The sequence below is a fragment of the Condylura cristata genome, unplaced genomic scaffold (genome assembly GCF_000260355.1).
Source record: "Condylura cristata isolate star-nosed mole 26May11 unplaced genomic scaffold, ConCri1.0 scaffold00003, whole genome shotgun sequence".
NCBI lineage: Eukaryota > Metazoa > Chordata > Mammalia > Eulipotyphla > Talpidae > Condylura > Condylura cristata.
Window position 1 is genome coordinate 33,397,404 of NW_004567104.1, and position 14,709 is coordinate 33,412,112.

The 14,709-nt window shown below is 35.4% G+C and overlaps 1 protein-coding gene across 2 annotated transcripts in view; it reads right to left on the bottom strand.

The window, feature by feature from the left end:
- The window catches only part of SLC15A2 (solute carrier family 15 (oligopeptide transporter), member 2), a 31,042-nt gene extending 25,668 nt beyond the window's left edge, over nucleotides 1-5,374 (bottom strand). Inside the window, exons 1-3 of one of the 2 annotated variants that reach the window (XM_004675168.2) lie at nucleotides 5,244-5,374; nucleotides 4,136-4,223; nucleotides 3,414-3,555 (exon numbers count right to left, since the gene is read on the bottom strand). In XM_004675168.2, the coding sequence (XP_004675225.2) occupies nucleotides 3,414-3,555; nucleotides 4,136-4,223; nucleotides 5,244-5,345 (332 nt within the window). In that variant the 5' untranslated portion in view covers nucleotides 5,346-5,374. The remainder of the gene's footprint in view (nucleotides 1-3,413; nucleotides 3,556-4,135; nucleotides 4,224-5,243) is intronic. The other variant, XM_004675169.2, reaches the window with a different exon arrangement.
- Nucleotides 5,375-14,709: the final 9,335 nt, after the last annotated feature.

The following is a 14,709-nucleotide window of genomic DNA, read 5'->3' on the forward strand; positions in this document are numbered from 1 at the left end:
AGTTGAATGTAGCTATAACTGACACTACAGGGCTGCTAAGTGAGAGTTTTGAGAATGAGAAAGAGGTGAAAGTTTTACCCTGGGGAGATGCTTACGATCAGAAGAGAGAACAGCAGACAGAAGGGGAAAGCTAGGCCACATAAGTAAAAGTAAAAAAAAAAAAAAAAAAAAAAAAAACAATGGTAGGAGGAAAGAGAACCAAAAAATACAATGTTAGAGAAGAGATTTTCAATATAGGAACTATAAACAAACTAGAATGCTAAAATAGGTTCAAAGTAAATACATGAATAACAATTTAGAAAAGATCATGGGAACAGTGATCTTAGAGAAATTTCAATAAAAAGATAATTTACACTACATTTTACTGCACAAACCTTAATGTGTACTGCATTAAAGCCAGTTGAATATGAACAATATGAAGAAAGTATTATGTCTTCTCATATTTTTATCCCTCAGGGTTTTTTGGACAAAAAGAAGGTACTTGACAACTTCACTGAACAAACCACGCTTAGACTAACTTGAATTTAATTGACTTCTATTGCACTGTTTGATATTACTCTGCCCGAATGAGTGATAATAAAAAGTGAGAAAGGAAAACAGCAAACATAAAAGATTCTTTTTAAAAATTGGACATAATGTAATAAGACAAAGGAGATAAGAAAAGGAGAGTTCACAATAGTTTTATTTCTTTACAACTATCCGAGATTTGTACCTGTTTCTAGATACAGTTAAAGACTGTGTCAGAGGGAGAATTTGAAGTCAAGAGAGGGGAATATTGAGGGTATGAAGACCCTAGAGAGAGCAATCGAGACAGTGGTGAGTCACATGCAAAATTTTATCAAGTTGTACACTTGAATTTGTAAGTTATACCTCAATAAAATAAATTTTTAAAAATTAAAAATACCTCAAAAAAGATTGAAATTGAGGGTACAAGTTAAATTTTTTTCTAAAGATTTATTTATGCACATGGAACTGGGGTATAGGCCAGAGGTGCAGGGGTGGTGAGAGGATTCACTAGAGACAGAGTGGGGAAAGAACAGGCCTACTGACAAAGTACACTGCTGAGAGGAGCAGCAGGGGGGTCATGAGAGGTCTGCTGGGCCATGTGGGTCACCTCCGGGGTGGGGATCGAACTCATGCTGAAGTGGCTTTAGCTTTTTAGTGCTGTGCTTTAACTGCTGTGCCACCAGGGAGGGCCCACAAGTTAAATTTTATTGGAAATAAGCAGGAAGCTATTGTTCACCAATCCCAGAATTATACTGCTTTGATTTATAGAAAATTATTTAAAAAACAATAAATGTACTATGTCGTGAGTAGTCTTATATTCTACAACTGGAAATTTGTTGTAGACCATGGCTTATACTTTTTATTCCCCACACTGTCATCCCCCTATCTGCATGGACTTGCTGACTACCACCACATAAGTAGCAAATGTAGATTTCAACCACTCATCCAACAATCTCTCCCAAGTCAAGAAATTATTTAGTAGTCTTGTGTTTATAGCTATGTCTTAAATGCTGTTAAACACTTTAGAGAATAAATATGCATAGGTCAAAGTGAGAGATAAGGCAGTGATTACTAAGTCACATATACTGTGAAAAATTTCTAATGGTCAAACAAGTTTAAGAAACCCTATATATCATAATCTTCTTGAAGGTTTTACATTGCATATTAGCAATGTTAAAAGCTATAAGAAGGCCCTCCCTGGTGGAGCAGCGGGTTAAAGCACAGCACTAAGAAGCTTAAGCCACTTCAGCATGAATTCAATTCCAGCCTGCCCTGGAGGAGATCCACATGGTGTCCACATGGATCCTGACACCGCCCGCTGCTCCCCTCAGCAGTGTACTTTGTTGATCTGCCTGTTCGGTCCCCGCTCTGTCTCTGGTGAATCCTCTCACACTCTGCACCTCTGGCCTGTATTCCAGTTCTGTATGAAAAAAAAAAACCTATAAGGAGGTATGTAGTTCACTTAAGTCCCATCAGCTGACAAAAAGAAAAGATGGTGTATATACACAATGGCTATATTAAGTGTTTTTAAGAAAAAAGATAAAATTCTGCTATTTGCAACATCATGGATTGGACCACGATGGTAGTATGCCTAGTGAAATAAACAAGGTGGAGCAAGACAAACATAGTGTGATTTTACTCATATGTGGAATATAGAAAAAAGAAACAGGTAAATGAAATAAAATAGAAATAAAACTTAAAAAGTCTTCTTAAACTTTTGCTCAGACTAGCTTTGCTCAGTCTAGCATTTTCCAAATTTATTTGCCAATGAGAGTTTTATTTTCTTACACAACACTTAGTTAAATACTTTATAACTGATTTTCAACAGAATGGATTTTGAGGGCCTCCCTGGTGGCACAGGGATTAAAGACAGTGTTATCAAGTTATATACAACCACTGCAGCAGCTCCCCAGCCAGCCAGGGAACTATCCACTGGTGCAACAGACCTCTCTTATCTTACCCTGGCTCCCCTCAGCAGTGTAGATCTGACTGTTCTGTTCCCTATTCTCTCTGGTGAGTCTTCTCTGCACCTCTGCCTTCCACCCCAGCTCTTGTATGCATAAATGACTGGGTGATGGATTTCCAAGATCTTTCTCTAACCCATGAGGATAATGCCATCCAGGAACAATTATAAGTAAATTATATTTCCCCTCAGTAACATTTCCCCAAAAATATCTCTTGGTGGTATTTAACATACTGAACTGAATAGACCATTAGTTTAATTCATGAAAATAATTATTGTATTCTTAGGGGAAAAAACTACAAAAAGAAATGAGAAGAGAAACACAGATGGTTAAAGAATTGAAAAGAAAGACTATTAAAACATATGAAAGAAATTGGGATGTTTCAATCTGGAGAAGAGATACAAAATCATTCAAATATCTCTGTTAAGATCTCTAAAATTATAAATTTTCTGATGAGTTGCATCTTTACTGCCCCTGAAGTCAGAATTAGAGTTGGTCCTAAAGTGTAGAATGAAAGACAAAAATTAGGTTTAATTAAAAAAAAAAAAAAACACCCTACTGCCTGCAAAAATGTTAGGAAAACTGATAATGAAACCCTTCGTATTGTCAAGTCTTGAAATTTGTCATGGAATGAAAATAATGAACAACTATAAACCAGAGACATTTTATGGGGGTGGAAAGGAGAAAGGGATCAAAACTGGACTGGGAAGAGCGCCCCAGGAACCATGGTGATGGCACACCGGTGAATTGGTGGTGGGAAGTCCACAAGGACTACCACTGAGATGAAAAAAATGCTCAAAATGAAGAATGATGTAAAAAACAAATAAGTAAAAATAAATTTTAAAAAACTGTCATTGATGACACAAGAAGAAAGAGCTAGAAGTGATACTCTGCACAATGAATCTATGAAGATTTGGGGGATGTGACTCCCCTTTTCCTTACTTGAACTTTCCCAACCATGAGTCAGCTATGGCTGCTCCCAGGATAGGAGTGAAATAACAGAGGCTGCTGAAGGCATGGTACACAGATGTGGAGGTGTCTTCATTCCAGTGCAGGAAATACAGGAAGTAGAGAGTCAGCACAGCTGAGGTGAAAAAAGGGGAGACAAGACAAGATAGGTGCATTAAAATGACTTATGGAATAGAAACACATTTAATCTCTGGTCTATGAAGTGATCTTCACCTTCAACATTATTAACTAACGGATGGTGTTGGGCAGCAGAAACAGGACCCAATAGAAATAGGAAATGCTTAGTGTCTAAATAAAATACTCCTCCCTTTTATCTGTGTGTACTCATGATATCATTTAGGCCAATCACAAAAAAACACATGGCCCTTCCACTATCTCCTCCTCCTTCTCAGTAACAATATAGTTCATAGGCCTGAGGAGCAGGTATGAAGAATGGCATCAGATGAGAGCATTCCCACTTATATTACCATAGGCTCTGTTCTGTACCTATTAGGTCTCTCTGTTCTTGAGCTGCATGAGTTACTAGGTGAAATTCTATAAGGCTTTTACTGGAAACTTGACCAAAGGAAAGAATAAACTTGGACAAGAAAAAAAGAAGTATATTAGAGAAATAAGTACATGACAGAAGGTTAGGTCTTTACAAACACAGGCTACATGTGAATAAAGAAGAGTAAGACACTGAGATATGAAATTACCTTTCATGCCATAATAGGAAAAACGCTCACAGAATTCATTCACCACAATGAAGGCAATGCTCAGTGGATAATTGGAGCCACAAATTTTCTATAAAACAAAAGGCAAAATGTTTCAGCTTATGTGGTTTTTTCTTCTTTAAACTAGTAGGTTGTTCCACAACAACAACAAAAAAACATTTATTGAAAATCTGTGTTAGGTAATATGAGTTGTTTGAGGAGAGATATAACTGAGTATCTACACAGAGAAAATAATAATTTCATGTATTCATTCTGTTTCCATGTGGACAGATATAAACAACCCTCCCAAATATGAATATGTTACTATATATGCTAACTTGCTTGAAAGACAATGAAATAGCTTCTTATCTTCCCAGCTTACAGAATTATACAACATGAAGTTTAGTTAACACATTTTCATATGCTCTATATAGTAGTATACGCACTGTGAATACATTTTAACATCTCAGTCTGCTCATATGACTATACCTGTCCTTATGTTTTCTATTACTTTTTGGTAAAAACTCAGTAAGTTATGACCATTATTACCTTAGCCTCTTTACTTCTGGGACTTTGATATAAGGATTGATTGTGAAAATAAATTTGGAAGTGCTTTAACAGGTAGGTATTTTATATAAACCATTATTTACTACTTCATCCTCTGTCCTGCCTCCCTCTATAAACTAGAACACATAATAGGAAACCGGATCTATTTTAAAACTTCTCTTGGTGTGTGGATAAGATTCTGCACATGGAAAACTGAGTTTTTATACTGGCAAAGAAAGAACAATCACACACAGTTCTCTAAGGAGTATTTGCCAAGTTTCCCTGGACATCGCTTTTTTTCACCCCAGAGAAACTCAGAGTACACAATGAAATAGAGCAAAGTCCTGGATTCCCACTGAAGAACTCTAGTTCTCCCTGCTAATTACTCTCCTAAAAGAAAGTAAAAGGGAATCTATTTAGATTTTGTTTTCAGGTTAATTTTGACTCCAAGTGAGAATAGCTTTTAGACTCTAATACAGTTCAGATTGAAGCTCCAGAGGCAGAGTAGGTAACCAAAAGAGCAAATCTATTCCTGTGAGAGGCAGAACTGAGCCTGGGAACTCACCGGAGGTGGCTTTGGAAGGCTGGGTGGTTGGGGAGGCATCTCATCGGTGGAGACAGGTGAAAAAAGTGTTTCCTTGGACTCATTTTTCTGGAACGGGTTCATGGCTGGCTCTTTACTCTCTCTTTCCTCAAGCATTTGGCTTCAGCAGATAGTTGGGACAGCTGCCAGCTTAAAGTGAAAGGGGGTACTGGGAGGAGAAGAGGGGGTGGCTTCAGCCACTAGTTTTAACCCTATTGGTGTCAGCTTCAGCAGCTGCCTGTTCCAGAGCAAAAGCAGAAAATTACTGGCAAAGAAAGGGTTGGGTTTCACAATGAATTTAAAGGAATTATTATGTATGAGGTAGACCATGGGGAAAGGAGAACAACGTATCACAGATGAGACAAGATAATGCCTGAGAATAGCAAATAAATACAAAAGAGTTAAGAAGATAATTTCTGATTGCCTCAAGTAGCAATCAGAAGTTGATTTCAGATTGGTGGTTGCCAGAAGCAAGGATAGAGGAGGGAAGGGATGAATGGAATGGGTGAAGAAGGTCGAAAGACACAAACTTCCAGTTATAAAATAAATGCACGGGGCTATAATGTGCAGTATGATGATTACAGTCAGTAATACTGCATTTCACTTTTGAAAGTTTCTAAAAGAGGGAATAGTAAATGCTCTCATCACAAATGAAAAATATTGCAACTATCTCGGTGACAAATGTCAGCTAGACTTTCTCTGGTGGTCATTTCATAATATATACAAATATTAAATTATTTTTGTGTTGAACACCTGAAAATTTATGTCAATAAAATTTTATTTCAGGATAATAATAGCTTTTATTTGTTTAAGGCATATTCTAGAACAATTTAATATATATCAACTACACCTAAATTTAAATCTGCATATTCAATTCTTACCTCTTGCACCCTCTTATAAGAACTAATACTCAAAGAGATTAAGTAAGTCATTCGAAGTAAAGCGGTCAGTAAGTGGCCAAGCTAGTTTTCACTATTCCTTGACAGTTGGGAGAGATTAGTGTCAGTAATGCCTTTGGTCATTTTCAGGTATAGAGATATGGAAATGTAAATATAGGAATGTAGGGGAACTGAAATGCATTGTCAAAGGAAAGTTATCACAAAGTTGAAGAATTTAAAAGAGATAGAAAAGTTGTTTATTTGGGATTTCAATGTGATAAAATTCATCTACATGCAATTAAAAAGTTGAGGCTAAAGAAAATGAAAGAAATGGGGTGGGTCATTCTTGTGTTTCACTAAATTCATTCCCTGTGTTTACTTTTTTCAGTCCATCATTTTGTAAATAAACAAAATTAGCATCAATTATAAAATTTCTAGGTGTACGACAAACATCATTTTCCTTGATTTTCAGTGGATGCACTCCAAATGACCTTAGAATATTATATTTAGTCCTATTATAGGAAAAACAAAAAAGGGCATGATGATGATAAAGACATTTTATATAGCATCACTTTGTTTTCAGTGAGGTAAAAGAAGAATAAAGGAGTATGGTGCCTTTCCATCAAAAAACAGAAAAAGAATGGCTGCAGAGATAAATGGAAACAAGAAATGGCCATCAAGGAGTCAGGAAATGGGTGCATATCTTATTTGAGACACTTATTACTCTATCCTTCAGAAAATTGTTACATTAACTATTTGAGTAATTAATTAACAAATAGGGTCATAAAAACTTTACTCTTTCATTCCTCCCTAAACTCTACCTTAGACTTTGACCACATGGTTTCAGCTTCTTTACACTCATTATTATCCAACTCTCCCACCAACCTTTACCCAAAGAAGAGCCCAGACTCATTTCTGAAGTGATATTAATGATTAGGCTGTAGTTATTCTTTCAGAAAGTCTTAACCTTTCTGCCATAGTTTGGTTAATGACTCTGGAGGCAAAATAAATGAACAGTTGTTAAGTTACTAGCCCAGTTTACTAATAGTGGCATAAATGCCACTACTGTGGGTTTCCCTACCCGGCCTTATACCACTAGACTAGCATTTAATCTGACAGAGCAGAGAGAATAGAACCTGCATGCAATGTACCAACTCATTTGCATTCATAGGAGTATCACTGATTGATACCCCTTTGTTTCTATGAAATTCTTCTTTTGATTATAGCAATATAATGCTAGCATGCATGGAATCAAATTATATCAGACTGAAAGAATCTTAATGATCTTATCCTATGTGAACTAACTTCCCAGATAAGAAGCATTTAAGGTAATACACATATATGTTATTAATGTATATGGACTTATATATATTTAGGGTAATATATATACATACACATAAATATATACATTTACAGATATTTCTCTTGAAAATCTCTTTATCATATTCAACAAATCTAAGCAGAAAATCTAAGAATTTGTGCTTTTAACAAACGCCAGGATGATTTTTATGACCAATTTGGGGAACACTTGTTTGCAATTCATCAACTAGTCTAGCATGAAGAATGTCCCAGAAAAATTCAAAAGGACAAAGAAATAAAACCTAGTCTTCCAAAAATCTATTCTAGGATCCTTTCTATCATTTTAGGATGCCTCTTGTACACTATTATTTTTGCTAACTTGAAATTAGATAGGAAGACATAAGGGAAAAGATTAAACGAGAAAGAAAATGAGTAAAGAAAAGCAACTGCTGGATAGAAATGAGCTCAGATTTTTCAGAGATAAAAAAGAGAATAAAAATGGAAGCATCTAAAATATCAGTGAGAGAGTAAAAGAGAGTTGTGGACCAGTGAATATGATAGCAGAGTGATATTTTACAGTCTTACATGGATAGAAGACTGAAACTCTAAATTGATACATACTGCAAGGTCATAGAAAAGATATTAATGTGAACTTAAAGAGGATATTTGTTTAGCAAGGCACTGGGATATAAAATCAGCACACAAAAATGGGTTATTTTTAAATATCAGCAACAAATAAAAATTAAAATTAACAAAGGATAATAACTATAATGCTTTAAAAATATAAAAGGTGTTCCAGACCTTAATGCTAAACAGTATAAAACATTGTTATTGAAAGAAATAGAGGACAATTTAAATAAATGGAGAGACATACTCTAGTCAAGATTTAAAAGGTTTTCGTAAATATGTCAATATTCTCCATATTAGCCTATAGTTTCAACGCAGAATTCCAGTAGGTGTGTGTATATGTCTGTGCAACTAATGACAAGGTAATTATTTTTTTAGTATTATTGAAGTAATGTGTGCATATACCACAGTATTTGATTCAGAGGTGATAGCTAATTTTTAGAATTCATAAGAAGCAACAAAAAGCAAATTATAGTATGGTAATCCTGAAAAACAAAAAGTTTTGTACTACCCAATACAAGATCTATTATGAAGCTATATGGTAATAGAATGGAATCAACATGAAGCAGATAAGGCAATCTATGAAACAGAGGATTTTAGACCCATACATATAATAAAATCCACAAATATACTAAGGCATCATTTACGACATAGATGACACTGCAGTTATGTAGGGGTGCTTTCAACAAATAAATACCATCTAGAAATTCATATTAAAAAAATTTCATCCTTTATCTTACACCATACATTAAAATCAAGTCTATATAGATTGAAGATCTATCTGTTTAGTTAAAAAAATAAATCTTGGCCCTCCCTGGTGGCGCAGTGGGTTAAAGCACTGCACTGAGAAGCTAAAGCCACTTCCGCATGAGTTCAATCCCCGCCTGCCCCCAGGGGTGACCACATGGCGTGGCAGACCTCTCCTGACCCGCCCGCTGCTCCCCTCAGCAGTGTACTTCATCGATCTGCCTGTTCTGCTGCCCACTCTGTCTCTGGTGAAGCCTCTCACCGCCCCTGAGCCTCTGGCCTGTACCCCAGTTCTGTATGTACAAATAAATAAATCTTTAAAAAAAAAAAAAAATCTTGTGGCCCTCCCTGGTGGCGCAGCGGGTTAAAGTACAGCACTAAGAAGCTGAAACCACTTCCGCATGAGATTGATTCCCGCCTGCCCCAGAGGTGACCACATGGCGTGGAAGACCTCTCCTGACACGCCCGCTGCTCCCCTCAGCAGTGTACTTCATCGATCTGCCTGTTCTGCTCCCCACTCTGTCTCTGGTGAAGTCTTTCACCACCACTGAGTCTCTGCCTGTACCCCAGTTCTGTATGCACCAATAAATAAATCTTTAATAAATAAATAAATAAATAAAGCTTGTGATTGAAAACATAAAAGGACATTTTATGACGGTGAAGGAAGACTAAATTTCTTAAATAAGACATAAGATATGGTAAATATAAGAAAAACATGTGATATGCAGACAATTTAAATTTAAGATCTTTTGTTCACCAAAAAACAACATTAAGTGTGAAAATAACTTGCAGGGTGAGAATACTACTAAAATAGCAAACTTGGGCAAGTACTTCATGGCAATGTTGCTCGGCATGACTGTTACCTATTCCTACAAATTGAGTTAGTATACTTCATAGAGGCAGGTAAGGTGGCAGATCTCAAAATATTAGAAAGCTATGAACCTTTTGAGAATAACATTTTATAATTTTTTCCATACTTGGGTTCTTAATTTTGATTACTCTCTTAGTAAGCTGAAAATTAGGTAAGTAATTGCTACAAGAATGGTATGTGGTTGATATAATTCTTGAAATTTGACATGTTTAAAAATACTTAATTAGCAAACTATGGGTGACACTTAGCAGATACTTAATTCAGAGGTCACACTCATATCCATGTGCAGATATAGCTTTACTAGCCATTAATTTTAGTCCTTTATAGCAACTGAACTTTTCTATTTGCAGGCTTATAATATAATAGGTTATATTATATAATCAGTTCCAGCAAACCACTCACAACAGGTCAAACTAGAAGGACATTTGCTTATGATAACTAAGTTTACTGTAGCAATCATTTCAAATATTTGCTCACCATATAAGTGACAAGTAATATACACATAAATATGCACATGTATCATCACCTTAACTTATATAATGTTATAACATTGTCAATTATGTCTCAACAAAGCTGACAGTTAAATATATGTACTTATAATCGTGTCATGAGCAGCACAAGGTTCTGGTAGAAAAACTCCTGTGTGAGAACTTGTCTAATCTGCAAGCTCCCTACTAAAAATGCATGCAATAAAAAGTAATGAAAATATTATTTATTCCTCTATAAGTTACTTATACATTCTCTTCAAGGGTATTAAAAAACAATATACTAGGTACTCAATAAAAAAAAAGGTCTTTAAGAACATATTTCATTTATAGGGAAAGGAATAGGGTGGTGAGGCTAAGCTGTTTAGATTCAGGAGGTATAATTTGATCACATAATGTGTGTTATAAACTAGTATTACCAATTCATGTCACCATGTACCCATTTCTGGTACAGTAAACACTAATAAAAGATAGCTCAGAGTGATGACCTTTAGAAAAAAGTCATTATAACTTGTATTCCTATATTAAAATGATAATTATGTTTACTGGCTCTTTGACTGTTTAAGCTTGCTTTAGTTTATAAAATATAGTTGTAGTTTTCAGCTAACTATTGATAAATAGAAATAAACATGAATACTCAAATAGATTAGTAGATAGTAGATCAGAGAGACAAAGCAAGAACAAAGTAGGAAACCAGGGGACTTTCTTGTGCACACGGGATTGAGTCTCAGTGCTATGGAGCTATCACAGCCACTGTAGCACAAGTTCAATCCCTGGCCAGGGAGCTGACCTACATGGCACAGCAGACCTCTCCTGGCCCGCCTGCTGCTCCCCTCAGCAGTTTGTCTCAGTAGATTTGCCTGTTCTGTTCCCCACTCTGTCTCTGATAAATCCTTTTACCAATGCCTCCACCTCTGGTTTATATCCCCAGCTCCTGTATGCATACATAATAAATAAATCTTTTTTTTTTTTTTTCAATAGGAAACCAAGTGTTAAGGACTAGGGGAAAAAATAACTGCAGAAATTCCCATGGTAAAAGAAGTTGAAAAAATATATTCACAATGGTCAAAGCAAGGACACAAAGAAGATTACTTCAGTAGGTAAGTAGATAAAAAATTTATGGCACATCTAAACAATGTAATATTATTCAGTACTACAAATAAATGAGCTCTCAAGTCATGAAAAGACCTGGAGGTAACTTAAATGTGAATGACTAAGTAAAAGAAGTCATTGACCTCCCTCCCCCAGGCCAGGGCAGTACCAGTCTCCCCTCAGCCTCGGGTTCCTCCAGTGAGAAAAGAGAATGAAGACAATGAGCCTCCTATCCCTAGCATTCAGGAAAGTTTGCGCCCCTTACTCTGACCTCATCCCACAGGGATTGCAGTAAACTGCAGGGCTCAATCACTGAGACTCTGGATGAGAAAGAGAAAGGGAGAAGGGATTGTAACAAGCTTACATGGGAACTTGGCACAACAAGTTCAAATCTACAGTAACCAAGCAATAATCCCAACCAGAGGTTTTGCTTATCTGCAGAACCAAGTCAGGGGCACACTCTTACCGGGAACTCAGTGGGAGTACAGATTTGGTGGTTGGATCCTCAAATTTTGCTGATCTCAAAGCTGGTTTGTCAAAGTTCAAGCACAGCCCACTGTGAACAGTGCCTTCCTGCACTCCCAAATAAATGAGATTGTTTGGGAAATTTAGAAGCTCCTGGGAAGATATCACCACTTTTCCCCAGGCACACTTGCTATAGAGAGTGATTTCCAGCCCCATCTGCCCTGAAGGGCTTAGTGACTACACCTGAAAACTATGCAGCCTAGTGATTTTTCAGCCAAAAGAAAGAGGCAGAACTGGTATTTGCAAAGAAAAGTTAGTGACCCTGTCCAGAATTAAGACAAGTGTCTAAGACAATACAGAGCTTTACTAATTTTAGAGCTTTCTTTCTTAAAAATAAAGAATTTTAGGGCCTCCCTGGTAGTGCAAGGGGTGAAGTCTCAGTACTAGGAAGCTATCCACAGCCATTGCAGCATGAGTTCAATCCTTGCTAAGGAGCTAACCCACATGGTTTAGCAGACCTCTACTGTCTCTCCCACTGCTCCTTTCAGCAATGTATTTCAGTTAGTCCATCTGTTCTGCTCCCCACTCTATCTGATGCATCCTCTCACCCCGCATACCTCTGAAATGTACCCCAGCTCTTGTATGCATAAATAAATCAATCTTTAAAAAAATTAAGAACAGCAAGAGAAAAGAGAAATGTTTCTACAAGAGAACACTCATAAAGTTATTTGCAGATTTTTCAAAAAATTTTTCAAGCCAGGAGAGAATTGGGATATTAAAACTATTGAAAGAAAATAATTGTCAACCAAGAATCCTTAACTAGAGAAGCTGTCCTTCAAAATAAAAGTATTAACATTTTCCCAAACCAACAAAACTTGAGGGGGTTCATTACCACCAAACCTGCATTGCCATTAATATTAAAGAGAACTGTTTGAAAAATAAAAATAAAAGAATCACAATTAAAATAATAAAAAATAGTAACTCTCACTGGTGGTAGTAAATATACAGTCATAGTTAGATTTTGCAAGATGGCAATACCAATGCATAATTCACAACTCTTGTTTAAAATTTTTAAAAGTGGTGTGGCAAAAATAACTATCAGTACAATAAATTGTTATTTGTTGCACAACATAAAACATGTAAATTGTCACAGCTGTCACATAAAATGTGAGGTGGAGAAGTGTAAGTATATATAGTTCACAAATTCTGTTGCAGTTGTTAACAGTTTCAAATAGGGAACCATAAAAAAAAGTACAATTTTTTAAATTTAAAATATTTTATATAAACTTCATAGTAACCAGAAAGGACAATCCATAGTAAATGCACACAATAAAGAAATCACACACATACATACATACACAATAAAGACATCAAAGCACATGAATACCAAAAGTTGTCAAAATACAAAAAGAACAGCCTAAACGAGGACAATGAATCCACGGAACAACCAGAAAACAATGAAAAAAATAAAATAGTAAACATTTACCTTTTAATAAGCATTTTAAATGTAAAAAATAAATTTTTTGGTAAAAATACATAGAATGAATTTACAAAGAAGTTCATTCAATTTGTTGCCTGCCTATAAGATACTCACTTAAAGACTCACATAGACTGAAAGCAAAGGGATGGAAAAAATAATTTCAAGCAAGTGGTAACTAAAACAAAAAAACAATGATAGTCATCCTTCTATCAGACAAAAACAGTCTATAAATTAAAAATTATTTTAAAAGATATTTTGACACAGATGCATATGTGTATGTGTGTGTAGTCTCACATAATGATAAAGGGATTAATACCTTAAAAAGAGGTAGCCATTATAAATGTTATGGGGCAAATAGTGGAGAACTAAGAAGAGAAATAAACAATAAGTTAATAATTGGGGACTTTGAAACCTCAGATAACAGATAAGTGATCCGGACAAAGAATAAATAAGCAAATTTGAATAACATATAGAACAAGTGGACCTAGCAAATATAACCAGGACATTCTATCCTAAAACACTTTACAAGTTCGTCTGAAGAGTACACTGATCATTTTCTAGAATAGACCGTATCTTAGGTCACAAAATAAGTCTTGGCAAATTCAAGACTTAAACCATAATGAGTATCTTTCTTGACTATAACTGCATGAAACTAACAATCAATAACAAAACATATCAGAAATATGGAATGCAGCAAAATCAGTTCTAAGAGGAATGTTCATTGCAATGAACTCCTATATTAAGAAACAAGAAAAATTCCAAATAAACATCCTAATTCTATATCTTAAAGAACTAGAAAAAGAAAAGAGCCCAATGCTAGCAGAAGAATAGAGAATATATAAATGACATGGAGAACAGAAAAGAGAACCAAACTAAGAGTTGGTTCTTTGAAGATATAAATGACAAAACCAAGAAAACAACAGTGAACTATTGCCTTATGCCTGTTAGAATGATCATCACCAAGAAACCAAGAAACAACAAATACTTACACAGCTGTAGAGAAAAGGGAACTCTGTGCTTTGTTAGTGGGATTATAAATTAGTATAACCACTATGAGAGCAGTATGGAGGATCCTCAAAAACTTAAAAGTAGAACTATTGTATCATCCATCAATTCCACTTCTCAAAATACATCCAAAGGAAATGAAAACAACAGCTCAAAATGATAGTTGCACCTCATGCTCACAGCATCATTGATTAAAATAACCAAATGATAGAAATAATGGAAATGCCCATCAATGAATGAATGGATAAAGAGTTTGTGAATGGATAAAGAAGTTTATCCATTTATCAATGGATGAATGGATAAAGAAGTTATGACACAGTGGAATAATACTCAGCTGTTAAAAGTGAGGAAATACTATCACTTGTGACAACATAGATGAAATTTGAAGACAATAGTCTAAATGGAATACATCAGACCACCATAATGTATTATGTCACTTAAAGATGCTATCTTTTTTATTAAAAAGTTTATTTTTACATCATTTTTCACATTTTTTTTT